At 53.7% G+C, this 26213-nt stretch overlaps 1 protein-coding gene across 1 annotated transcript; it reads left to right on the top strand.

The window, feature by feature from the left end:
* Positions 1-733: 733 nt before the first annotated feature.
* Positions 734-26213, top strand: LMX1A (LIM homeobox transcription factor 1 alpha). Its single transcript, XM_031595499.2, has 11 exons — positions 734-1341; positions 1468-1774; positions 2248-2427; positions 2577-2691; positions 3190-3376; positions 21266-21498; positions 23747-23916; positions 24022-24099; positions 24178-24247; positions 24347-24514; positions 25031-26213. Exons 4-11 carry the CDS (start codon positions 2616-2618, stop codon positions 25189-25191), a joined length of 1143 nt encoding a protein of 380 aa, XP_031451359.1. The 5' UTR covers positions 734-1341; positions 1468-1774; positions 2248-2427; positions 2577-2615; the 3' UTR covers positions 25192-26213.

The raw sequence follows: 26213 nt of genomic DNA, 5'->3' as shown, positions 1-26213 counted from the left end.
CTGTGCTCTGGCAATGGCAGATGCAAGGCAAAGCATTGCATTCTCTTTCCCACTGCACACTGCATCCCATGAGTTTTCAGAGTTAGCAGCATCCCCCTGCACCATGGGTGAGCTTTGTTTTAGTGCATGTGCCAAACATTTCAAAGCATTGATTAATTCTCATCTGCTCACTCTGTTGTGATCCATGGAGGAGGAGTTAAAAAAAATAGTGGGTTGAGCCACTCACAGTGATGACACATGGAAAGGAAAACAAACCGTGCCTCCATTCCATTACTTTGTCTAAGCTGGGTTTGTTTCTCACCCAGTAATGAAGCCAGAGGGTTTTCCTGCCCTGTCTGCTTTGGTTCTGATGCAGCTTCTTCATTTGCTGCTGAAATTGAGCAAAACTGGGAAACAGCAGTTCTGCCTTGAAAATAAAGGTAAATAGAGCCTAAGCCACGAAGGCCTGAGCTGGTTTGCATTCAGTTCAGCTCTGGGTTCTGTGCTGAATATGGAAAGCCAAGGTTTCATCCTGCAGACCCTGGGTGACTTCAGCCACCCACCCCCTGGCCCTTATGGGATGCAGTGAGCTGGCTGCAGTACTCCATCTGCTATAGGGACACTGCTGGAGGTGAGGGTGTGTGTGGGAGGAGAATTGCCAGGTGATGCTTTGAATGCTATCAGTGAGGGGGAGGAGAGGGGCGGAGCATTTATCTTTTATGTTTTACTGCTCCACCTGGTTACCACTCTTTGCATAAGGTATGGGGAGCTGCTTTCACTAAGCCCAAAGCAGCACCCTTCGTGTCCCTTGGAATAAGGGCAGCTTGCAACATGGGATGCTTACAATCTGGCTTTCTGCTCTCTGAAGGGAGAGGGAGGGGGAACGAAGCCAGTTTTGTTGTGCCCACACGTCTCTGCCTCTGTGCTGGGTTTTTGTCCTGGAAGAGGGGGAAGGGATCACAGGTGGAGCTGTGCAAAGCGTAGTGAGACCCTACTGCAGACCTCTGGTGATACCTGCTGGGCTGATCCCATAGTGACTGAGCTGGCAGCTGTGCACAGGAGCTGCATGGCACAGCAGCACCCAGTGCTCTCCTCACTTGGAGATGGGGAAGGGTAAAGCTGTAGTATGACAATATTTGGAGGGCAGCTTCTTTCCTTTTTTTCTGACATGGAAGGACAGGGGGCTGAGCCCTGCAGGGTGGCTGCGCAGGTTGAGGAGTGGCACCTGGAGCCTGATGGCATATGGCTAATTGTAGAGTTGGTGGGAGCTGCTCTGAGACCTTCTGGAGAGACAAAGGTGGATGTGTCAGAGCCTAGCACTGCTCTGCTGCTGCTCAGCTCACAGCTGCTTCCTGCTGACCTGTATGTGGTACCAGTGCCTTTGTACCACGGTGTGCTGGGATGCACTGGTTCTGTCCCAGTACCCCAGGGGATGCTGGCAGGGCGCTGAGCCACTTGTGCTCACCTGTGGCCTTTCCTTGTCTCCAGCTCCCTGAGGATGTGACTTTGTTACCCACATCACACGAGGACCTACTGGTGATGAGGATGTCCTACTGCTAAGCTCACCAGCGGCCACAGGAATTGCGGGTCCCCTAAAAACTTCACAAACTCATGGCAGCTCCGCAGCTTCCCCCGGGTGGCGACAGGGATGGGCTCAGCGATGGGACAGCGCCGTGGCAGCGGGAAGGCTTTGAATTTCGGCTTCCCGTCCCTGGTGGGACCTCCACCCCCCGGGGGGTTCCCCTTCCCGAACCCGGAGCTCTGTCGATGCGGTGTCCGGAGCATCCCTCTGCCCGTGAGATTCCTCTCTCCCTCCCATCTGTCGTTCGTTTGCCTTAAGCGCTGCCCCGGCCACTTCCCCAAACCCTCATCTCGAGCTTCTCCGCCAACGAGGAGCAGATTTCAGCCTCTCTCACTACCGGGAGAGCCGCACCGCCCTCTACTCTATTATTATTATCACTTTTCTTTTTCTTTTTTTTTTTTTTTTTTTTTTTTTGTCTTTTCTTCTTTTGGGGTTGCTTTCTTCGAAAGCTCACACGTAGCCGGGGAGGGGCCGGGGCCGTCCGTTCGTGCCCCCCGCAGCCGGGCAGCGCTCCGGCCCCTCGAGGCGTGGCGGGGCCGCTGCTGCGGGCGGGCGGACAGGAGAGCGGGGAGGAAACTTCTTTCGAGTGGGGTGGAGAGGGGAGGGTAGGGGGTGGGGGTCGGGCAGGGAGGTATCAGCTCCGGGAAATGTGTCTTGGCAGCAGTCGGACGGGCGCTTCCCCGCAGGTCGCCGCGTTTCTCTCCGCAGCCGCCCGGGGCTCGGCGGCTCCCCCCGGTTCGCAGCCCCAAACCTCGGGGAGCGCGGGGCCGCCGGGGGCCGCGGCCGAGCAACCCCGGGGCGGTGGCTGAAGGCGTGGGGCTGCCCCCCCCTCCATCCCCGGAGCCTCCCCACCGGAGCCGCCCAAGGTAAGCGGGCGAACCCCCGACGGCGGCTCCGCGTCCTCAGAACCCCAAACCTCGGCGATGGTGGGGAGGACGCGGGAGGAGGGTTCGGGGAAGCGAGGTGCCCCGGGGCTGCTGTAGCTGAGCGCCGCGTGTCCGGGCTGTGTTTGCAGGCGGGCGGTGCGGCCCCTCGCCCGGCCCGGCTCCTCACCATGCTGGACGGCTTGAAGATGGAGGAGACTTTGCAGAACGCCCTGGACCCCGCCGCCCCCTTTTCCTCTCTGCTGGGTAAGTCGGGGAGCCCTGGGAGCTGAAGCACGGTGGGAGGATCTCGGTAGAGGGGAGTCCGTGGGGCTGCTCCGTTCCCGGTTCGCCCCGGCCCGGCGCCGCTGCCCTCGGCCGCGAAGAGCCCCCGGCGACCGCTTCGTTCCTCGGTTCCACAAAACCGTGTGTCCCCCTCTCCAATCGAAACGAAGGCTTTCCTTTCATCCCTTTATTTTTTTTCTTCGTTTTCACCCCGCTGCCAAACAATCGCCATCTCTCTGAGCCGCGGCTCCACCGCCGCCTTTCCAAACGGAACGAAATCGGGGCCGATCCCCCTCCTTCGGAGCTCCCCTAAAGCACGGGCCCATCCCCGCAGCCGGGAGCAGCGCCTCGCACTCTCCTCTCCTCCCCCGCGGCCCACCCGGGACCCCCAGCCCCTCTCCGACCCGCGGGGACGCGGCGGCGGCGGCTCCTTCGGTCCGTTCCCGTCCGCCCGGCGCTGCCACCGGCCCCATCCCGCAGGCAGAGCCGCGACGCCCCGCTCCGTGTGCGAAGGGTGCCAGCGGGTCATCGCCGACCGCTTTCTCCTGCGCCTCAACGACAGCCTGTGGCACGAGCGCTGCGTGCAGTGCACGTCGTGCAAGGAGCCCCTGCACACCACCTGCTTCTACCGAGACAAGAAGCTCTACTGCAAGCTGGACTATGAGAAGTGAGTGTCTTTTCCTTGTCCCCTTCCCTTTACCCCCACTCTGTTCCCACCCGCAAAGCGCTCGGTGGCCCCTGCTTCCATCCCTGCTCACTGCATCCCAAATGTGTTGGCATCGCTGTGATGTGTGGTTGGTTTTGGTTCTCCCTCAAAGCACAGCAGCACCCACCTCCCTGGGGGGGTTCTCCCCTTTTTTAGAGTTGTTTCATTGCCTTTGGGAATTTAGGAACTTTTTGTTGGGAGTTGGTGAGAGCAAAGCGGTGGAGCAAAAAGCACTGAAAAAGGAGGAAAAAAAACCCCTTTCTTCATGTTATTTTCCTCTGAGCATCTGGAGAAGGGATGTTACAATCTCTCCAACCCCCGTTCCTCGTGGGGCTGTTTCCCCACTGCCCTCCAGACAAGGTGACACGTTGGCACCCTCTACTTGGATGGGGATGCCGAGGCACAGGACAGGCACAGGGTCCTGCTGGGCTTGGTGCTTGCTGCCGTGCGCCGGAGCCTTCCCCTGAACCAGAGCAGGAAATCAGATGTAGGTGTCCAAAGCGTCTCCTTTGGAAAGTGTGGGGCTGGGGGGGCTCTGCGTGTATGAAGAATGAGGATGGGAATTTTTTATGTATATGTATTTAATTTTTTTATTATGTATATGTGTGTATGTATATAGAGAGAGAGATAGATAGATAGATATATAAAGAAAAGCCAGTGGGAAAAGGGAAAAAGTTGCAGAGATTCCCTCTCCTGCAGCTGCTTTCTCTTCCTCATCCTGCTCCTGCTATCACCGCTGCTCCATGATATTCTGCTGGGAGCCCCACTGGGGCCCCCCACATCTGTGCCATGGGGTCAGGGGCTCCTTGCCTTTCAGAACTCAGCATTGGGCTGCACATCCCTCTGTACCCTCATGGTTCTCCTGGCTGGCTTTGGGGCTGCTAGATGTGCCTCTGGGCTGGTTGCTGGTTGTTTCCCAAGGCAGTCGTATGCGGGCCAGGCTCCTCACTATGGCAGTGGCACACATTGGAGTGCTGTGATTTCAGTCCCAGAGGAGAAAAACTTCTCTGGCTCAGTGCTGGGACCAGCCCTGCTTGGTGCCTGCCTCCTGTTCCCTCGGTCCTGTATTGCAGGGCTGATTTAATTGCTATGGATACAAGGAAAATTGAAAGCAGAATTTGTGTGCACGGCCTTGTTTTCAAGTGTTTACGGAAGAGTGGAAGAATGAGCTGCCATGGGGTGAAAAGGAGAGCGCTGCGTTTTAGGCAAAAATTTTGCAGAAATTGGGTGTGCTGCTTGCTTGGCTGTAGAAATTCGGCTATTGGTTCTCCTGGGTTTCCAATGCAATTTACTACACATTTTCTTCTCTAACTGTTCCTCTGCTTGAAGCACGTAGAGGGAAAAGGGGTGAAATATTGCTGCAAAAAAAAGAAAACTCCTTCCAGCTTACAGCACGCATATGTTTTGCTGCTGCGCGTCCCATGCTGGGGGCTGCAACACAAAATCCTCCTCCTATGTCTCTCAGCCACGAAAGAAATTCCCTTTCACTGTACCTCTCACCCAGCAGAGCACCCGGTGCCATAGGGTTGGATGAGAATGAGTGGAAAAAGGAAATAGTCATAACTGTTTATGCGCTCGGGTGGTGTTGTGCTTGCTCTGGGTGTTTCCCGGCTGTGTTGCGGCTGCTCCTGCCTAGGCAAAATGGGGACATGAAAGACACAGGGCAGAGCCCCATGGAGCACTGTGGCCTTGTATATATTATGTATATATCATATATTTTTTTGCTCGAACTGCCTGTTCTCTTCTGGCTGGGCTTTCCCCATTGCCAGAGCGTCGTTGGCGATGGTGTTGGACGAGCTGCTGGGGCTGATGAATTGGGAACAGCAGCAGCACCCAATGCTCCGTGTGGGCTGGGAATTAGCGTGGCCTCAGCCATAGGTGCAAGGATCCTCCTTGGGGCGTGCTGTGATTTGTTGTTTTTTAATTGAAAGAAGGGTTGGTGGCTGTTGGAATGCTTTGCTGAAGAGCAATAGGTGCGGTATTTTTTGACACTGGGATGTTTTATCAAAGAGCCATATATGCGGTATTTTTTGTCATTGGGATGTTCTACTGAATTGCAGTAGATGCAATATTGCCTGACACTGGGGCATTGTACCAAAATAATAGGTGTGATATTTTCCTCCATGTCCTCACTCCATCCGTTCCAAGGCTGTGGAGGGTTAATGGCCAAGCATGGGACTGCCGAGCTATGCGTTCAGTTATAAATACACCCGTGGAAAGTGTTGCAGGGCGGTTTTAAGCAAGAGGCTGATTTGCTGGACGCTCAAAATTGATGAATCATTTAATAAACCAGATGTTTTGCATTTCTTAATCTTTCGTGAAGAGGTCGAGAACCTGCAGAGAGATGGATTAAAGACTGAGGATGTTGGGCCGGGTCTCGGTATCTCCTTGGGGCATTTCTCAAAAAGTTGGAGTGGCCTTGGGGGAAGCTGGGGGCCAGTGCCCCCCATGCTATACAGTCTGTGCAGAGCCGTCATGCGGGAGATTTCTTGACCTACACGCTTAGGACAATGCAAATTTGGGACAGAGGACATTTGTTACGGAACATCTCGAATGCCGGCGCTTGGCCAAATCTGATCTATCTGAAGATGATGAGGTTCAGGCTTCACCCTGGGGGTGACACTATGGGGACAGCCCCACTGCAGGGTGATGCAGGAGGTGAGGGTGGGCTCTGGAAGCCCCCGTGCCCATGAGCAGCAGCGGCCATGCCGAGGGGCGCAGCTGGGGAGCGCGGCGATGGCGTGCCGGCTTGGCACATCCCCAGCCGCGGCGGGCGGGAGCAGATGGCCAGCACGGCTCGGAGCAGGCTGGCATGCGGGTCCCCGCCGCCGCCGCACTGCACTCCCCGGCCGGGGCAGGCAGTTGTGTGACGCCGGGGCCGTCTGCGCACCGCGTGATGGCTCTGTGCTGCTGCCAGCATCTGCGGAGAGGTGTGAGTCCCAGCTCCTCCGCTCCTGGGGTCCTGTGGGTGTCTCCATGAGTGGAAGCGTGATGGTAAAGAAAATCCCCTCCTGGCCTTGTGTGCAAAAGAAAATGCCTGCAAGTTAAACTTGTAAATCTTGGGTTGGAAAAATCATGCCCAGTACCTTTGTTTGGGAGGGGTGCATTGGGGGGCAAAGTCTCTGGGAGGGCCCTTTCTCAGCTGCAGGAATGCCAGAGGGGATGAGGTCCTAACCTGGGGTCCTGCACTCCCACTGCCCCCCAGTCTCTCTTCTGACCTTCCCCATCCTTCCTCACTACTTTCTGTTCCCACTTACCCATCCTCCTGCAGCAAACCCCACTTTGAATTCAGCCTTGGCCCCATAACGAGGGTGTCTTTGGTGCCTCGTCCTTGCCCATAGTTAGGTTTGTGCCTTACAATTAACATCATGTCTAGCAATCCCCGAAAGGAGCAACAGCCTCATGTGCCAAAGCTCCTCACCACCCTTCCTGCTGTGCTGGGGACCATCAGCATGCAGCGATGGCATCTCTGTAGGGTGTCATAGATGATAGAATCACTTCCAATCTTTGTGAATTTGGGGTCTGAATTGAGTGTTCTCCACTTGCGGTGAGTGCCAACGAGATGTGTTCCAGACACCCTTAACGCTAAGGATGCTTGAGGAAAAGGAGGCTGGAAGGATGTGGAAATAAGAGGCACGCCAGGCACTTTTAGGCAAATTTATCTAAGAAAGATTCAGCCAACGTTGCAGTGATTTGAGCACCTTCCTTGGGCATGGCTTTCCACGCTTTGCCTGGTTTTTGTGTTGTGCATGCTGATGGATTTTCCACCTTTACACCAAGCTGACCAAAGGCAGTGTTGCAGGGACTGTAACTTCTGAGATAAGTGAATCATGAGGATGGCCAGAACCTGGAAAAACCCCCTAGAAGGGCAGCGCCATCCATGCAGAGCCAGCACCACTCCTGCCCCACTGCATCCATCCTCTGCTGCACCATCTCTCGCTGCTCCCTTCCCCACTCCTTCCCTCGTGGGCTCCATTTCCGAGCACCACTCCCAGGGAGAGCTTTCTGTCCTTGACAGCGGAACAAATGCTTTTTCACGCGGCCATCGCTCCTCTGCCCATTGTCCTCTTCCCGGCCTCCGCCTCCGCCGCCACCGTGGAAAATCCCTGCGGGGAACCACTGCCTCCCGGCCCCAAACCCCTCCGGGCACGGCTGCCAGACCCTGTGTGTGCTGAGAGCTCCTGGCCCTGGAGCAGCTGAGCAGGAAGAGGGAGGCTGGAGTGCTGTCTTTGCTATTGAAAGCTTAGGGAAGTGTTTGGGATGAAAAATTTGGAAAGAGGAGATAGCTTGACAACAGCGCTCAGACACAGCAATTTTTTATTAGAGAGAGGCAGGGTTGTCATTTTTTCCCTCTAGATGCCCCTATCCTGAATACATAGGGGTGTTCTGATTGTTGACATTTCTGCTCAGCACTTGTTGGCTCTGCTAAAAATATTTAATCCTGCAAAAGAATGTGTGAAGTAGAGATAGTCTCTGCAGACTTGGCCAAAGCCATGGGTGGAGGCCCTCATGGCTGGGCACTGGTGGTCTCCAGTGTGATAGGATGGCTCTGACTCACTCATGGCCAACTGGGTTGGCAATGGAGAAATGCAGTGCTTAATTATGTATATCTGCCGGGCAGAGCACTGGAGTGCTATCGAGCATCATCCTCTTAAACAGCGCTGTGGGTGCGGGAGCTTGGTTAGGAAAGCCATTAAGTGTTTGAATCTCCTTGATGCCTGCTCAGGTGAATGTTGCTCCTTCCTTCTGCATCCATAATTACAAAAGAGTGAGCCCCAATGGGCTGGCTTAAAAGTTTAATGATGTTTAAAGTCTTCCAGATCGGAGCCTGAGCTTGCTTCAGCTTTGGCTTGAGGTGAAACAGAAGGGAAGAGACGTTTCCTGCATGCAATGCCTTGAGGATATGCAAAACTATGAAGATGGGAGGATTGGGTATGGAGATGGGTTGGGAGAAAGTGATGGGACAGGAGATCCAAGATGGGTGAAGGACCCTCATGGTGTATTCGTAGGTCTGTGTGAATGAGGGGTGAGATCTGATGTGATTTTTAGGCTCTCTAAGAAAGGGGAGAGGAGGAACCATCTGTACTATGAGTGCGATGCAACTGGGGATACGGCTGCTTTCACGAGGCCACTTCTCCATGGCCACCAAAGGACCCCATGGCACACTGGTGCACGATGATGGTGCCACCTATCCCATAGGAAGTCACGCAGCGAGCCTAGTATGAACCTGGAGAGCCCAAATCCACCCAGCTCTGCCGGGATGGCCCACCCCTTCCTGCAGAGAAAGCACAATTTTGCTGCCAATAACGTCTCTTTTTACTGTTTCCAACGGCACAATAACAATCCCAGCAACTCCCTGAACCCTTGGCTTTTCGACTCAACCTGCCCCCACCCCGCGCTGATTTATTTCGCCTGTTTCAGGCACTCCTGCCTCCAAACACCAGCCCTGGTCCTTCCCTCCCCATCCCGGCGCCGGCGGAGCCTCGCGCCTCACGTCCAGCTCCATCCATCGGGGAAAGCGTTGTGGGTGAAAGGTGCTAACGAAACGAGAGCCGAGCCCACGCCTTCCCCTGCAGCCTCCTGGAAAAAGGCAGCGAAAGGCAACCGCCAGCACATCCTGCCGGAGCTGCGTGGCTTTTTCTTTTCCATGAGGATTAGTGGTTCAAGAGCGGGGATTTTCAAACTGACAAGCCCTTGGCAGAGAAATAATTATGGACTTTTTTTATGCTTTGTGTTTCTTAAGTAGTTCTAAATGACTTTATCCCTCGAGGCATTTTTTTTTTTTTTTTTTTTTTTAATAAATTCACAAAAAGGGGAAAGGAGGGGGGGGGGGGAATGGGGGGGAAAACGTGCATTTCTTCAACGTCCTTAAAAGTATGTGAGATTTTTTTGGAGTTGCTGGAGTTGCAGCACTATGGTTTTTGCGTGCCTCTGTTTAACTGCAGCCAATCCACCGGAGTTTCTTGGACGGTGATGCTTCAGAAACCGGAGATGGAGGGAGATAGATGTGGTCATTTCTTGGACATCCCAGGAATGTGGGTTTCTGACTCGGCTGTGGGTTCCCGGGGGCTCTCACCCCACTCCTTTCTGCAGGAGACGATTTCTGGATCGCTTTTCCCCCTTGTTTGCTCATGTTGAGCTGCGTACAAGTGGTGCAGAGGGTGCAGGATGTGACCCTAACGATGGCCAGACTCTGCTGTGCCTTAATGGAGGCAAGGGAGCCTGTGGTGGGAGAGAGGGGGTGGTATTTGGGGTCATTAGATGCGCTCAATTTGAGGGGCAGCAATGCCCATGTCCAGCAGATGGGACAGGTGACCCTTTGTGCTGCCTGTCCTGAATCTCCTTGCCCCAGCTACAATTCCTCAGGTTGGAAAAGCTTTTTTTTTTTTTTTTTTTTCCTCATCTTTCCCCAACCAGACGCTGTGAATCCCACTAAAACTTCTGACTGGGGCAGGGATTACGTGCTCAGGTTTCAGCCCTTGTCTGTGAGCGGTGTAAACTTTCGGCCGGCACTCGAGTGACATTTTGTGGGAGATAGGAAAGTATTAAGTGTTGGGCCCTGCAGATAAAAATAGCTGACCATACTTTCTGGCTTCTCGTGGCTGCTCTGGCCTGGCCCCATTACCTCCACGCTCCCCACCTGCTCTTTTCTTTGCGTCACATGCTGGGACACCCATGACATGACCCAGCTGTGTCCCCCTAGGTGTTCCCACCTGACTCCCACCAGCATCACAGGGGATGTGGCTGGAGCAGTGCTGCCAAATCCCTACTAACAGCTTCTCTTGGGTTTGCGGGGCTGGAAGGTGATCCCTGCTTGCTGGGAGCCTGCCCCAAATGAGTGCGGCATCCCCTGAAACCCGTAGTTCAGAGCAGGTGCCCCAGATCACCTGTTGTCCCAACCCTGATGTAGGAGTGCTGCCCATCATGGGAATCTTTGGCTGTGCACATGTGTCCTGTCTGTTTTCCCTGTTGCTGTGTTTCAAAGCTGATGTTTTCATGCTGAGGTTACGGCCAGAGCTGGCTCACGGCCCCGCAGCAGTGTGGGCAGATCTGACTCTCTGTGATCCAGAACCTGGGGCTGGGGCCAGCCAGAAGGGACAAGGAGAAAGAAGAGGAAGGGTGGGGTCTAACTCGCTCTGTCCTGGGACCAGCCCTGTGATAGAGGTGCTCTTCAGGCCTCTCCAAAAATGCCAGCCTGGCTCTGGAGGCCCCCAGGTGTAGCGCTTGAAGCTTCCAGCTTCAAGCATCTCTTATGGTTTGGGAAACTGCAAGGAGTTGATCTCTGAGGATCAGCTCTTTCCAAGTTGTTCCTTGAGGGATGCCTCCATTCCAGATTGTTGTTCTTGCAATATCTGCTGGCATGCTGTGCACCTCAAGAATCATAGAACGGTTGGGTTGGAAGGGACCTCAAAGTTCTCCAGTTTCATCCTCTGCCATGAGCAAGGATGTCCCCTGCGAGGTCAGGCTGCCTGTGGCCCCACCAACATGGCCTTGGGCACCTCCAGGGATAGGATATCCACGTGGACCTCCTTCCTTGCAGCTGTAGGCTTATTTATAAAAGACCTTTCTCAAACAAACAATGGCATACGAGAGCAGCATTGATGGGAGTCTCTTGTTGTGTATGCTGCCAGCCTACCAGCCACAAGGACCAAGTTGGTTATCTGGAGCCCAACCGGTGCGATGGCACTCGGCTGCTTGCACTGGTGGGCGATTCCTGAGCCCCTGCCAGGAATTCCTCCAGTGGGATTGGGAATGCTCTCGGGTGTTAAATTCGTCTGACGGCGTGTCCTCTCTGAGCAGAGCCTGCCGTGCATTGGGACCTGTCATATGATGCCAACCATCTCAACCCTGCGCTTCAAGGTCAGCAGGGAGCTTGGGTACTGGGGCTCTTCTTGGCCCCTTTTTGGGAGCCTGAAAACCAGGGCTGTTTCACAGGGTGCCTGCACTGTGCTGATCCCATACATGTGTATCACACATGGCACATAGAAAATATTCCCCAATTTCAGGTCTTCCTCAAAAGCTGGAAAAATCATGCTAGGCAGCATTTACTGGTCCTTCTCTGGGAAGAGGCAGTCCCTCTTGTACCAACTGATTTAGGTTGTATAAAGCCATTGTGAGGGGCCCTTTGGATGGCTTGTTAAATAAGAATTAGCGGGGGTTTATAATATTAATGGACAATTGGCCCTCGCAAGTTCTCTTGTTACAAGAACGTTTCATTTATAATTTGAATCCAGGTTGGGATGTGCTGAGAGATGCTCGAGCTGTGCATGAGGGTTAATGTGGTGCTCGCTCCTGCCAGAAAATAATAGAAGCCAGGGACTGGAGCAGGAAGGATTAGGGAGAGGATGTGCACGGGTCGGGCTGCAGCTGCTGGGAGTCTTGTGCAGAAGGTATGGCTGGAAATCACTGCTTGCTGATGGCTGAGAGGGGCTGACGTGGGAAGGGAGCATGGCTCCTGGAAGCTGGGGAGCTCAGCACCCAGAGGGTGATTTTGGTGGGGAGGCTGTGTTGGTCAGAAAGGAGAAGGCTCCGTCAGAAAGGTTCTTCTGCCTCTGCTTTCCTTGTGCTGCTGTTTTTTTTTGTTGTGAGAAGGGGGTGATGGACTCCAGGGGTGGGGATTTGGAGGTGAGCCAATCAAGCTGGGCTCCAGTAGTAGGGATCTGGGGGGTTAATTGAGAATGCTGGGATCCAGGGATGGGGACTTTTGAGGTGAGCAGATGATGCTGGGCTTTGGGGGTGAGTAGGGGATGATGATCTCCAGGGATGGTGCTTTTGGGGTGAGCCAACCAAATTGGGCTTCAGATATGGGGGTTTTTGGGTTGAGCCAACGAAGTTGGACTCCACGGATGGGAGTTTTGGGGGTGAGCAGAGAATGTTGGGCTTTTATGGTGAGCTAACCAAGCTGAGCTCCAGGGGAGGGTATTTCAGCTTTCTGCAGGATGCCTGGTGAGTATACAGGTGCTGCTGTGAGCTTGACTTCACCGTAGCCTTATCTTTGTTGTCCCGTTGTTCTTAAAAGCTCAAGGTGCCACAATAAGGAGTTTTAATAAAGTCCTCCCCTGCCTCTCAGTGGGAGCATTTCTGGCTCTAGGCTGATCTGGAAGATGCTCAAATCTCATGTCAACGTTATCTGTGCTGTTTCCCGAAACACTCCCCTCAAGCTGCCTCAAGTCCCATCTCTCAGGGTTACAGGTGTGTAAGAACTCCAAGAAGAAGCCCCATCCATGACCTCCTCCTGGAGGATCGCGGCAGCATCTGAACTCCCCAAAGTGAGGCAAGGCTTTATGGCCCTCGCCCAAGAGAAGCATGTTGCTTTTGTGGCAACTATTAATTGCTTCCTGAATTTAAAAAGCACAAACAAACGCACTTGCCAGGGGATGAGTTACCCGGCGCGTAAATGCTCTGCCATTAATGCACTGCTGACCCTGACGATGATGCGAGCACCAGAAGGGCTTTCAAAGAATTTACCAGAAACCATTTCAGAGGAGGTTGTGTTGTAAATCCTTAAGTGATGGGATGGAGGGAATTAGGTGAGATAATAGTTTGCAGAAACTGGGCGCGATTCCCCGTTGAGGACCTCGAGGCTATTAGGAGCATGGCGAGGTTAGGCTCTGTCCCAGCAACCAAGGAGGGGTTTTACAACCTGGAAAACGAGATTAGTGGGGTGGCTGCTGGGCTGGATTCACACAACGCTATAAGGAAGACTGGAGGGGAGAGGAGAGGGGTACTATTATATCTGAAGCACACTGGGATTCTGCCTTCGGCCTCCCTCATTTGAAAGGGGCATCGTGGGGAGGGGGAAAAGTGCTTCACCTGTGGCAGAAAGTATTTCCCAAATCCAATATCTATGAAATGAGAAGTGCTGTATTGGGAATTGCACATCCTTTGATGGGGGAAGAATGCAGCCTCTTGTCTGCCTCAAGCCCTAATAACAGCCTTTCTGACTGCTTGAGGAACTGAGGCTTGAAAAAGCAAGTCCAGCTGGTGATTGGGTGCCCTGGGAGGGTGCAGCATCAGCCCATTCAGTGACATGGGAGTCCCCATGCCTTGCCCAGCCCAGGAGGTGTCAGCTTGGAAGGCGTTCAGCAGGTTGTGCAATAATCAGTAGGTTTCAGAGTTAACGCTCTGTGGGAGGTGACAGTGGCAGGCTCCATAGCCTGGGGGACTCCATGGTGCTTTGATTCAGTCTGCTTATTCTCTGATATTTATTTGCCAAGCTCTCGGGAAGGCTCTGACTTTGCATGAGAGCACCTGTGTCTCCCCACACCATGCTGGGCTGGGAAATAGGGAGAGCATCTTAACCAAGTGAAATCTCAACCCTGCAGATAGGAAGAGTCCTTGCTACACACAGCCCCAGTGAAGCCAATGACAAGTTTTAGGGTCTCAGGACCTCATAAGCTGGATGTATCCAACATTTTCTATATCTCCACTCCACGGAGGAGGATGCACGGTACTCTCAGCTTGCTGGCCACGGGCAGGGAGGAGGAGAGCATCCCGCCCCGGCCATTTCTGGACGAGTAGGTCATCTGGGCGTGGGAGGGGGACGGTGTCCAAGGCAGCTTGGAGAGGCTGAGCTCTGGGTGTACGAGCGATTTGGGGGAAAGTGAGAAGGGATTTCTTATGAGAGAGGAATGTGAGTTTCCTCCTTCACATATGTCTCCCGTTCTTCCAGTTTGCAACAAAAGTCATCCCATTGCCCAAGACCTGGCAGCGAGGACAGCCCAGGAACAGCCCACAAATCAGTGCGGAGCATCTCCCTCCTCCCTTTCTGCCTCCAGCTACTCGTGCATCAGGAACCACTTCTAATCCCCATTTGGGTGATAAAACTCCTGCCCTTTCCTGATGCAGGGCTGCTGCATGGCCAAGAGCATCCCAAATTTATGTGTGCTCTAGCACCGGTCCTAGCTCCGGTGGGAGGAATTGACTTGTCCTCGGCTTTGTTGCACTGTTAGACCCTCCAGAGGGCCAGGGGAAGGCCTGGGGTGCTGTGACATCGGTGCCATGGTGGGGACACAGTGACAAGGCTGGGACAGGTGTATTTTAGGGACAAGGTAGTATTTTAGCCAGTGTGGGTGCTCAGCTTATGGGAGCGCACTCAGCATTGCTTATCCTTTGTTATTCTGTGATCTCTCTCCAGGGCTCCCTTCCCATCTTCTCCAGTTTATTATCTCCTGCTAATGTTATTAACATGCTAATTAAGTCCCTTGTTGCGACCACCGATGAAGATGTCAGATAAAGGCCGATGCTAGACCCAATCCCTCACATTGCCCTTTTTCTCTACATTCTTTTCCCATTGCTGACGTTATTTTATATGTTTGCTTCATAAAGGGATGCGCTCTCCTCTTTCCTCCTCCTGTAAAGGCTCTCCCAGATGTGGTTCACAAAGCCTGCAGGGGCAGGTCTGCAATGCTGGTGTCACCAAGAGGGGTTTTCTGTTTGACCCCAAAGGCAGAACACTTGCAAGAGGACTCAGTGACGTCCAGGAGCAGCATTTGCCATCACGCGCTCAGCAGCTCGGTCACCTCCCCACGCACGTGTCTATAAATAGGGGGTAAAGAGACAGTGAAACTCGGGGAGCCCACGTCTGGGGGTACCACTGAGGCACAGGGGCTGCAGTGTGATGTGGGACTGTACGGTGCAGGCAGGGGGGGTAAAATGTGGCTCTTGACCGATTGCGAATAGATCAGGGTCAGGAGCTTGACTGCATGCCAAAGAAACCCAAGGGGATAAAATACGGTCTCCGCACTGACTCTTAGCAAACAGCACGTGGGCTGAAATCTGCTGGATAAATTTATGCCCTGTGAATTGTTCGCCCAGCTGCGGTGAAGGGACGGTCAGACCCAAGGCGAACCGATCGCCATATGTGGTGGGCATGCTGCTGGGGCTGACCTTTAGTGGGCTGAGGGACAAGGGCCGGGGGTGACATCGCAGGGATGTCACCGGGAGGAAGAGATGTGCTTGATGTGACGGGGGGGATGCGGCTCTTGCTGCCCTACATGGATGCAGTGCTGGGTACCAGGCGTGTGCCCCCTCCCCCTCCCCACACCCCCCCATACCTTTGCCTGAGGCTGTGACTTTTGGCACGGGAGGGACATATTTAGCAGTGTGCTCCCAATGCACACGGCCACCCTGTCACCTCCACCCGCGCTGAGTAATGGGATCTGTGGTGGCCTACCCCATGCCCGCCCCAGCCAAGTGCTGTATTCAGTTTCTCAGTGAAAGAAATGTGGATTCTGATGCTCTGCTATGGGTAGGTGGCTTTGGGGGTTGATGGATTCAATCTACCTGGCCACGTCTGTTCGTGTTGTCGGCAGTATCTGTTGGTTGCAGTCATTAGGTTTCAGAGTGAACAGCAGGCACCCCAGCAGTGAGTCAATGCCCGCAAAACTTTGCCTTGCTGCAGTGCTGTACAATGTCCTTTTGGCCGATGTCTCCCTGGGAGCCCTCACAGCCCCTCATGAGCTCCCACAACACTGTTTTGGGGCCAGGAGAGCCTCCTGGTGTGGGGCCGACAGTGCTGAGCTGCCTCTGCTAATTGGTACAACTAATATTTGTTTTGCAAACGCGATTGGAGGGGAAGAGGGATTGTGAGAGCCAGAAATCCAATTGACCTGTAAAAAACAGATACGGTGTAAAGGGAATCCTTCCCCTGCCAAGCAAATATTTAGAAAGGAGAAGCAATAAAATGAATAAGCAACAAAGTAATATCCTGCCTCGCCGGGGGCTGCGGGGAAGGGCTGTGATAACCCCGTGTGAGCAGGAGGCAGGAACCCGTCTCCTGGAGAACGCGTGTTTGTTTTTCCAGCCCAGTATAATTATTTTATTCTATTATATAAATATATACAAGTATACATTATAGAGATAATGATTATCTGTATATGTGATTAAATATTGTATGGTTATCATGTGCAAGTAAAAGAAGGGAGCTGAGTTCATGAGGGCGCGCCGAATGAGCCTCAGTGCTGAGCTCTTGTAGGATCCCTGAGTATTGTCCCTTTGATGGACACTGACTCTTACACTTGTATCAGGGCCTGAGGCTGCTTTGCACTTGCAGGCACCAACCAGAGTATGAGTGTTGACGGATCAGCACTGCATTTTTCTGTTTACTGGTAACTGCGGGGCTGCGCTCCTGTGGATGCTCAGTGCTGTGGGATGTGAAGGGTTTGTTACTCTTGGGAGCATGCATGGGAGAGTGCTGCAATGTGAGATGAGCTTGAGTTGGGAGGAAAAGACAGCTTAAATGTAATGTTGTTTCGGATGAATATTTCCATTCATTCGGAGCTCGTGCAAAACCCTGTTCCAACAGTAGCTGCCCCGAGGCTGAGCCCATAGAGATGCAGGATGCAGCCTGGCGAGATGCAGTTTGCCATGCTGGTCCCGAGCAGCTGGCTTCTATTTCAGGCTGCGCTGTCTCTGTTTAGATTTCATCCAACCCAGTGGTTTTTACAGCCGCTGGAGCACCGGGAAGCACCCTGCAGCACCGCAGGATATTGGCTACATTGTGCCCGTGCCTACAATCCCCCCAGGTTGGAAGTGCCTTTTTTTTTTTTTGTTTTCCTTCTCTATTTTATTAATCTTCCTTTTGAAATTCTGCAGGGAAATTCGCTTTTCATTTATTTATTTGTTTGTTTGTTTTCATTTTTCAACCTGAGGAAGGGGATGGAAATCGCTCTTCTTCTCCCCCAGCAACCCAGCGCGCCGCCAGCACCCCACAGGGCAGGAAAACGAGCACACTGTGGGGTCATCCAGCATTCCTGCTTTCTGGAAAGCAAGGGAAAAAAAAAAAAAAAGAAAGAAAAAAGGATTTTAAGAGAATCACATTTTAATCTGCCAAAAAATGAATGGCACCAACATTTCGCTCTCCACCGGTGCACTGCCCAGAGCCACGTTGGGCTGCTGGTGGCCACGGTGCATCGTCCTGCTGGTGGTGGCTTTGCTGTTCCATGGTTTGCCTCCCCATTAATCTCGGTGCAAACAAAGGCTCTGAAAAGCTCCTGGGGGTCCGTTGAAATCAGCTCTTTCTAATAATGGCTGTCGACCTCTCCGTGGAAGCACCGCTCCCCTAGGAAAGGACGCGGAGCGGCGGCCGCGTGCTGAAATATGGTGGGGTGTAATTAATTCTGACCTCTGGCTCCCGTGTGCTCCTCTCGATATTAAATTGGAGCGGTGATATTGTGGGGTTTCAATTATCCCTCTTTTCTTGGGGGCACGTTGGGGTGGGAGCAGCTGAGATGCACTCCACTCCCCATGTCCTTCCTGAATGGAGGTGCTCAGTAGTGCTGCATGGGGGGGGCTGTTACCCTTCCCAGTGGTTCAGGATATTACAGATGGGGGTCCCCAAAATTCAATGCTCTATGACTTTGCCCCAGAGCTTGCTTTCTGCCTGTGCTTTTGGCTGGGTATGGAGCTGGGAAGGGGTTTGCACTGCAGGGCAGGAACTGGGGTGTACGTTTGGTGAAGTGCTTCTTGGGGTCCCCATACCCAGAAGTAAGGGGGGATTACTGGGAAGCAAGGTTGCTTCATTCCCTCATAGGTCTGGGATGCATCCAGCCAGCGGGACAGAGCCGGATCGGGGGGAGGAGAAGGGAAATTAAACAACAACAACAAAAAAAGGGAAACGGCACTTGCTGCAAAGCGAGCGAATTCCCCAATAAACCCGAATCTGCTGAGAATACATTTTACAAACATGCAGCTAAGTTGGCTGCTTTTGTTTGGGCGTTTGTTAAGCATTAACTAAAGAATGCCATGGTCCAGCCTGCTCGGTGTGAAATCTAATTCTCCCCCTTTCTGGAGCCATGGCATGGAGTGCTCAATTTTTTTCTCTCTGTAGGACTGCAGCCTTCTGGTACTGCGGCCAAAAACCACTCATATTTTAGCAAGCTTAGCCCAGGCGCCGTTGCCAGGCAGTAAAGGGAACACTTGTCCGCCTCGGGGGGAGGAGGGGGCAGCGGGGAGACAGAGGGGTCAGGGGACAGCCCAGGGTGTGGGCTGGGGGAGCACTGGTGCCCCACTTTGGGGACCTATGGGGACAGGGAAACCAGGAATGAGCCACATCCCAAACCCAGCGCTGAGTGTGGGGTTGACAGCGATCGGTGTTTCTCCACGGCCCCACTCCCGCTGTCCCCTGTCCTGTGAGTGAGGAGGTGGCTGGGTGCCAGGACATCTCAATTCGGTGGCACTGAGCCCCTCTCCCCGTGCCTCTTGCTGTCCCCATGTGTCTGTCCTCTTGGGGTGAATGTGCCATCACACCTGCTGGAAGAAGCCATGCCCTAAGGATAGCCCCTGTGGCTGGGGCTGACCAGGGAAGGGGGCACGGATGCTGCAAGGAGCATCCCAGGGGGATGTGAACCCACCTGGCAGAGCTGCACTGAAACCAACCTCAGTGGTGTTTGGGATTTGTCCGTCAGTGTTGAATATCACTGTTCTCAACCCGGAGGGGCTCACGTTTGTATGCGGCGCATGCAGGCAGCCGGAGACAGAGAGCAGCCGGGAAGCGCCCGTCAATCACAGCCCCTTTCAAAGCATCACCTCCGCATAAAGGAGTACAGGGGGCGGCGGGTGCTGCGACAGCCCCATGGGAAAGCATGGGTCAGGGTATGGGATGTATGATGTGGGATGCAGGACACAGGATGTGCTGCCACGATGATAGCTTTGGGCTTTGGCCACGTGCAGAAGCTGGCAGCTTCCAGTGGTTCTGTGAGGATGGGGAACACAGAATTGATAAATACTCTCTTCCAGGGTTTTGCTGAGGCTTTCAATGGGTCTCTGAGCACCTGGTGGAGCTGTAGCTGACCCTGTCCAGTGCAGGGGGGTTGGACCAGATGTCCTTTAAGGGTCCCTTCCAGCTCAAACCATTCTGTGATTCATTCATGAAGATCTGCTTGCACTGTCTTAGCAGCTTATCAGTGGTTTATCACTGGGAACACAGCAATCCCAACAGGTAGGGCTTGCACTCCATTTAAACAGGATGAGGATGCATTACCCTGTGGGTACAAATTGCCTCCCTTTGACATAAGAGAGACGTAATGACAGACGGAATGAGTGCAGCGCTGACACTGGGCTGCCTTCCTCAGGGCTGGAACAGCCGAAAAGCACAACAGGTACCTTTAGGGACACTGTGCCCTATCTCTTGAGCCCTCAGCACTCAACAAGGGTGGGAGCCCTCCCTCCAGCTGTGTGCACATCTGACAGCTGGGGGCAGTCCCTTCCCAGTGCTTGTCCCGGCGGGCATCGCTGGTCACTGATGCAGGCACAGATGCCACCAGCTGCTGCATGCTTGTCCCCTCAGGCTTGCACAGCTGAGAGACACTGAGCCACTGTTGGGTGAGAAAATGAGAAGGGGAAAGGAAGACATTTCTTCCCTCCCCCCATCACCCCCCCAATTTTTGATGGGTTTATGCTGTATATCTGTTCCTCTCCTCTTAGCAGCAGGTCTGACTCAGCACTTTGCATTCCCAAGGTGTTTTTTTTTTTTTTTGGTAAGTGCACCCACAAAATAAGGACTAAAAGTATGGTGCTTGGGCAGGCAGCTCCGTTCCTAGAGACCACGCAGGGATGAGGGAGATGGGCAGAGGAACCAGCACCCAGCACTGCTGGAAGTGTTTAATCAGAGCTTGGTGACCTGTTGTGTTAAAAACCAGTAATTCCAGCAGTGAGCTGAGGGTCTGAACAGCTGAGGTGAAGCAATGGTGCTCCCATACAGGTTTTGCCTGGGGACACATCCAGGGCACCAGGGATGCTCGTAGATAACCTCAGGATATGTGCTGACTTCTGCCTTCTCTTTCTGGGCCAAAGTCATCAAAACAGAGAATACTGATGTCCTGTTCCCACAGATATTTAAGATGAGGCTGGATAAGGGGTGAGGTTTTTTGTTTGTTTGTTTTTTATGCTATCCAAGCCAAAAACATAGATGACTGGTTGGGGTAGTGGGGAGGTTCTGGTTTGATACCTCCAAATTTTGCACTGAGCCCTCAGCCCAGGTTTGGCTCCACGCTCGGTTTCCCCAGCTGTAAATCAGTGATTGTGCTCCTGAGGTTCTTGATCAGGGCACTAAAAGTCAAGGACAAGCTCTGCTTAAAGCTATAGGCTATTGCTATCACTGTTATTATTAGGGACCATACAATTAGGAATGCTGCAACTATTGTCACATTATTGCCAAGGAACAATCTGAGCTTCTTTTCCATTTGGTCAACAAGTCATCAAGACCATCACAAAAAGCAGAGGTGTGGCACTGTGAGGGCCATGGTCAGTGGGCATGGTGGGAGTGGGTTGATGGTTGTACTGGAAGATCTTATGGTCTTCTCTATTCCAAGATTCTATGATTCTAAGTCTTCAGTTCAGCCCTACCTCACTGCCCTGGTGAAGTCTGGGGCACCTCATTGCACCCTGTAGCCAAGATGGGGCCATGGCAGTGCCCTGCTGCCAGCCTGGGCCATCAGTTATGGTTGGACTGGATGATCTTGGTGGTCTTTTCAACCTTAATGATTGTGTGATTCTATGGGGTTTTGGTGGGGTCTCCATGGCAGCCTCTAGTTGGAGGCAGCTGGATGGGTAGGTTGGCTTCCTAACCTGGTAAGTGATGTGTCCTTCATCCCACGGTGGGAATTGGGCTGTTGGGTTTGGGCATTGGGTTCTTCATCTTTCATGGTTCAGCCATAGCTGAACAAAATCCACCAACATTGACCCAAACCAGCATCCCCCCCACAAGATCAATGCATGACGTCACACCGTCATGCGTGTCCTTTTGGTGCATCCACAGACGAGGTGACAAAATCACTCTGTACTGATGCCCACCAACCCCACCGCAGCTCCCTGGGGTGCATCCCATGGGGTCTCACCTTGCTCCCGCAGGTTGTTCGCAGTGAAATGCGCCGGGTGCCTGGAGAGCATCGCGCCCAGCGAGCTGGTGATGCGCGCCCAGCAGAGCGTCTACCACCTGCACTGCTTCTGCTGCTGCGTCTGCGAGCGGCGCCTGCAGAAGGGAGACGAGTTTGTGCTGAAGGAAGGGCAGCTGCTCTGTAAGGGCGACTATGAGAAGGAGCGCGAGCTGCTGAGCTTGGTGAGCCCGGCTCTGTCGGATTCTGGTAAGGGGCCGCCTGGTGTAGCATTGCCCCGATCTGCTCCTCGTGTCCTGGGGCCACTTCACTGAGCTGAGGTGGGATGCTGTAGGAATATGGCAGGGGGTTGGCATCCCTGTGGCAGCCCCAGTGGGGGGATATTGAGATCAACATTTAGACCTGAATATGCAGTTGATGCAACTCATGTCTGCGTGATTCCCAGGATGACAAATTTAGGGAGAAACCCAGCAAAATTGGAAATGAGCTGTGAGCAGAAAGCACTGGGTTAATGTTGTCCCTAATAAAGGCATTGGTGCTTCCCAAACTACGTAAAAAGAAGGTTGTTGTAGGGGAATCTGGTTTGTGGAGGGAAGGATTTACCTTTGCATGGATGGGACAGGGGTGGGGATGAAGCAAGACAACAGCTTTTTAATCAAACTCACCCGATCTCCCCCCCCTTCCAAAAAAAAACCCACAAAAACAAACAAACAAAAAAAAAACTCTCCCCAAATAGCAGTGATGGTAACAAAAAGTGAAGGAGGACAGCAAGGGTGGACCACTGTGCTGGAACCCTGGGAAAGTGCACTAGGGATGTCCTGGTGGCCACGGCACAGCGAGTTCTGCTCTATGGGGGATGCAAACGCCTTTGGTTAAAATAGGAACTGAGGAGGAAATGTCAGGCAGGAAAAGAACAGAATCAGCTGCTGATCCCACAACAATTTGGGTTTGTTCCGACTGGGGGAAAAGGGCACTTTGAGAAAGGTTGGGGAACTTTTCTCCCCAGTGGCTCATCAGCCTGTGGCCGGCCCCGCTCCCAGCTGCTGGCCAAGATGAGGGCTTTGCGTTGCAGAAATTCCCCAGGAACACACTACTTTCAGTAGAAAAGTCCCAGCGGAGGGATGCAGGGGGACAGCATGGGGCTCACCAGTGCCACGCACCCCCTTGGATGGTGGGAGCCCATCCTGAGCCCTCAGCACCTCCAGCTCCCTCATCCAGGGATGCAGCTGGGTGTCCCCGCGGGGCTGCCAGCCCCTCTAGCCTCCCCATTCTCTGCACAGCAAAGGCCACTTTATGAGAAAGTGCAGATAAAAAGCAAGCCATATGTTGCCTGTAATCTCCCCAACCCTCACTTCAATTACTGCCTCCTCCGAGCCCACCCCGGCCGAGCCTAAGCAAACAAGCCCCTCTGAAAGAGGACCCCGGTTTCCAATTAAAAGCGTCCTAACTGTTCTCCTCTCCCTAAATCCTCCCAGGCGAGGAATGTCCCGGCCCTGCTGTGGCCACACTGGCCCCCCCGTGCCGGCGAGTCAGGCTGGGGGCATGCACAATGTCCCCCACCCTGGCCCCTTCCCAGGTGACGTCAGGGGCAGCCCCAGACAGTCATTAATTTCCCCCCTCGTTGGGGAAAGGCTTGAAAGGGAGAGTTAATTAAAAGTAATACCCAGCCAAATCCGGCTCCGCTTCTCCTTTGACACATGGAGGGATTTGGGGAGCAGGTGCTGGGGGAATGGGAAGGGGGGTAGTGATCGGAGTGGGTTTTTCCCCTTCCCAGAGAACGGCAGCATGGGCCTGAGCATTGAGTGCTGAGCTCATCCCCTTTGAGACTAGGGATACTGGGGCAGGCACCCCTTGCTGGGGTGCAAAGGCATCTCAGTGTCTCCATCAGTGCAGGTCTCAAATCCTAGTGTTTGTTAAACCTCTTCCCCTCCACCAAAAGTAAACTCAATGGTGAAATTCACATCCAGATCCCCAAAAGCCATTTAAATACCTACTGGGAGTTGATTGATTGGTGTGGCCATGGGCACAGCATCCCTCTTCCTTGGAACCACTGCTCCGGTACCTTTGGGGACTACCAGTGCTATGTTGCATGCAGAAGGTGTCTCCCAAGATGGTGAGCACAGGAGACATCCCACAAAGCATGAGTGAGTGGGGATCATCCTCACGCTGTGTCCTCCTGCTATGGGCATCAGATTTACATACTCCCCATGCATCCCGGAAACACCGCAGTGCCACAGTGGGACTTGGGGCGGGCAACTCCTTGCAGCCTGCTGGGCACTGCATGGTTTCTAACAAGCAACTCAGTTTTGTTAGCAATTAAGAAATAGTGAGCTTGCTGGAAAAGGCTGCAAGTGATTTACAGCTCACGAGAGGGAAGGATGTGTGTTGGCCAACCTGTGTTGCATCTTGGTGGGTGAAGATGAAGATGGCACAGCCATCCAGCCCCACAAAGGGACCTGAATCTTGGTTCCTTTTTGTTGTTTGTACCCATCCCCAGGTAAAAGTGACGATGAAGACAGTGTTTGCAAAATGGGCCCGGCCTCAGCAAAGGGAGCCGAGGAAGGGAAGGACCACAAGCGGCCCAAGCGCCCGCGCACCATCCTGACCACGCAGCAGCGCAGGGCCTTCAAGGCATCCTTTGAGGTCTCCTCCAAGCCCTGTAGAAAGGTATGGGGACACTGGGGGTGGCCTGGGGGCTGGACAATAGCTTTGCCCCCTCCTGAATCCCCCAAATCTTGTGTGAGTCGCACTGAGATGTTGTTCCTTCTCCAGGTGCGGGAGACGCTGGCAGCTGAGACAGGGCTGAGCGTACGTGTGGTGCAGGTCTGGTTCCAGAACCAGAGAGCAAAGGTGGGTGCAGGGGCCCCCTCCTGCCCTTCCCTGCAGCCGTGTCATGACCCTCTGCTCTTTCCCCTTCTTTTCACCCAGATGAAGAAGCTGGCCAGGAGGCAGCAGCAGCAACAGCAGGACCAGCAGAACACGCAGCGTTTGAGCTCAGGTACCCAACCCTCCCCATTTCCCTCCCCATTTTCCACCCATGCCTTCCCACCAAAAAACCACATCCCCACCATGCCAACAGCTTGCTCCTGTTTTGCAGCCCAGCCAAACAGCAGTGGCCCTGGGGGGCTGGAGGGGCTTATGAACCCCTACACTGCTCTGCAACCCCCACAGCAGCTCCTGGGCATGGAGCAGGTCTACAGCTCCGACCCCTTCCGGCAAGGGCTCACCCCCCCGCAGATGCCTGGAGACCACATGCACCCCTATGGTAAGGCTGTGGGGAGGGGAGGAGGGGGGGGAACAAGCCACAAATCCCCTGGATTTGCACTCTTGCTTGTCCTCACAATGTCAAAGGGTGGGCTGCATGACAGGGGTGCAGCAAGTTATGGGAAGGCAGCAATCTCTGCTGCCATAAACCCCCCACAGTGCAAAACTGGTGGCCAGCACCATCAGGGCACCCCACTTAGCAGCTGGACTCAAAGCAAGGGGAGCAGAAAGCAGGAAGTCCTGGTAGGAAGGTTATGAGTGCCATCTCCTCCGTGATGGTGCCACCTCCTTCCTAATAGTTCCACCATCTCTCTACTGATGCCATCCCAGCATCTCTGACGGTGCCAACACCTCTCTGATGATGATAACCTATATGGGTTTAGCACCCTGGCATGGGACAGCACCCCCAGAGCATCTCAACAGGCTTTTGTTGTCCCAGCAGGAGCTGGCTGCAGAGGTTGGGAGCTGCAGCAGTATGCAGCATCCCTTCAGCACTGCTCCTTCCTTTCTCCCCAAGGTGCTGAGCCCCTCTTCCATGACATGGACAGCGACGATACCTCACTGAGCAACCTGGGTGACTGCTTCCTCGCCACGGCAGACGCGGGACCACTGCAGACACGGGCAGGGAACCCCATCGACCACCTGTACTCCATGCAGAGCTCTTACTTCACCTCCTGAGCATGGCAGAGCCCTGCAATGGGACGTTGTCCTGCGACATTTTGTAGCTCGGGATGCCCAGGGAGCCAACAAATTTTGGGTTGCATAGTTTCATGTTTCTCTTAGGATCCTAGGGTTAGGGGCAGGTTGGGCAGCTGGCGGGTTGGATTCAGGTTGCCGTGCAAATGTAGAAGCCTGGAGACATCTCCCCAGGATGTGGGGCTGAGTGTATGTGTGTGGCACGCGTGTGTGCAGAGCCGTGTGGCTGTGCGCGGGGATGTCCCGCCAGATTGTATCCACAAAGTTTATTTCTAAGTCTATCAGAAATTTACTGTACAGTGAAAGTAACTTTATTTTCAGCGTGAACCATATTTAAGGAAATACTCAATGCACTTAAGTTATAAGATGAAATAATTTACTTTTTATAAACGTTATGTTTAGGTTGCAAAAGCCCAGCGGCAGGGAAGGAACACCTGTTTGTTTCAGGAGGTAGGTCTGGGTTTTGGGGTTGGTTCTTTTCGGTGCTCTCAGGTTACCCCACTTGTTTCGAGGTGAACTCCGCAGCAGGCTCCTCACCAGAAGGGTGGTGGGGACAGCAAGGTGACGGCATCCTGTCCTTGCCACTCAGTGTGACTGGTGCTTGGTGCTGGAGCTGGAGACATCCCCACCTCTCTCCTCCAGCACAGACCCATCCCGTACCCAGAGGTGGGTGATGGGGTGGTGAGGAGTGATGTCCTGGCTCCGGGAGGCACCAGCCCATGCCGTCAGGGGGAAGGAGCCCTGCATCTCCCACCCTACACACGGGTCCATCTCTGCAAGTTCTCCGGGTCGAGCTTTCAGCCGACCATCGCCTCATCCCCGTCTCGTTTTCATGCGTTGTGTCCTTTTGTGCTGCTGTTCCCAAACGATGTAAAGACATGCAATGAATGGCTGCGAGGCTCAGAACACTGGTTCATTGGCACAGCTTGATTTGACACTGAATGTAGCAGGGTCTGGAGGTGGTGACCCGGCAGGAGACACTGACACTCTGTCAGGAATCACGT

Source organism: Phasianus colchicus, chromosome 9 (genome assembly GCF_987193195.1).
Source record: "Phasianus colchicus chromosome 9, bPhaCol1.hap1.1, whole genome shotgun sequence".
Lineage (NCBI taxonomy): Eukaryota > Metazoa > Chordata > Aves > Galliformes > Phasianidae > Phasianus > Phasianus colchicus.
Note: the sequence above shows the minus strand (reverse complement) of the source record. Positions and strands in the feature narration are given on the sequence as shown.

Excerpts from the sequence above, each read along its gene's own strand:
- LMX1A (XM_031595499.2), top strand. The coding sequence starts at position 2,616 with ATGCTGGACGGCTTGAAGATGGAGGAGACTTTGCAGAACGCCCTGGAC. Across the intron at positions 23,917-24,021 it reads CCTCCAAGCCCTGTAGAAAG|GTGCGGGAGACGCTGGCAGC; the intron begins GTATGGGGACAC and ends TTCCTTCTCCAG. Across the intron at positions 24,515-25,030 it reads AGACCACATGCACCCCTATG|GTGCTGAGCCCCTCTTCCAT; the intron begins GTAAGGCTGTGG and ends TTTCTCCCCAAG.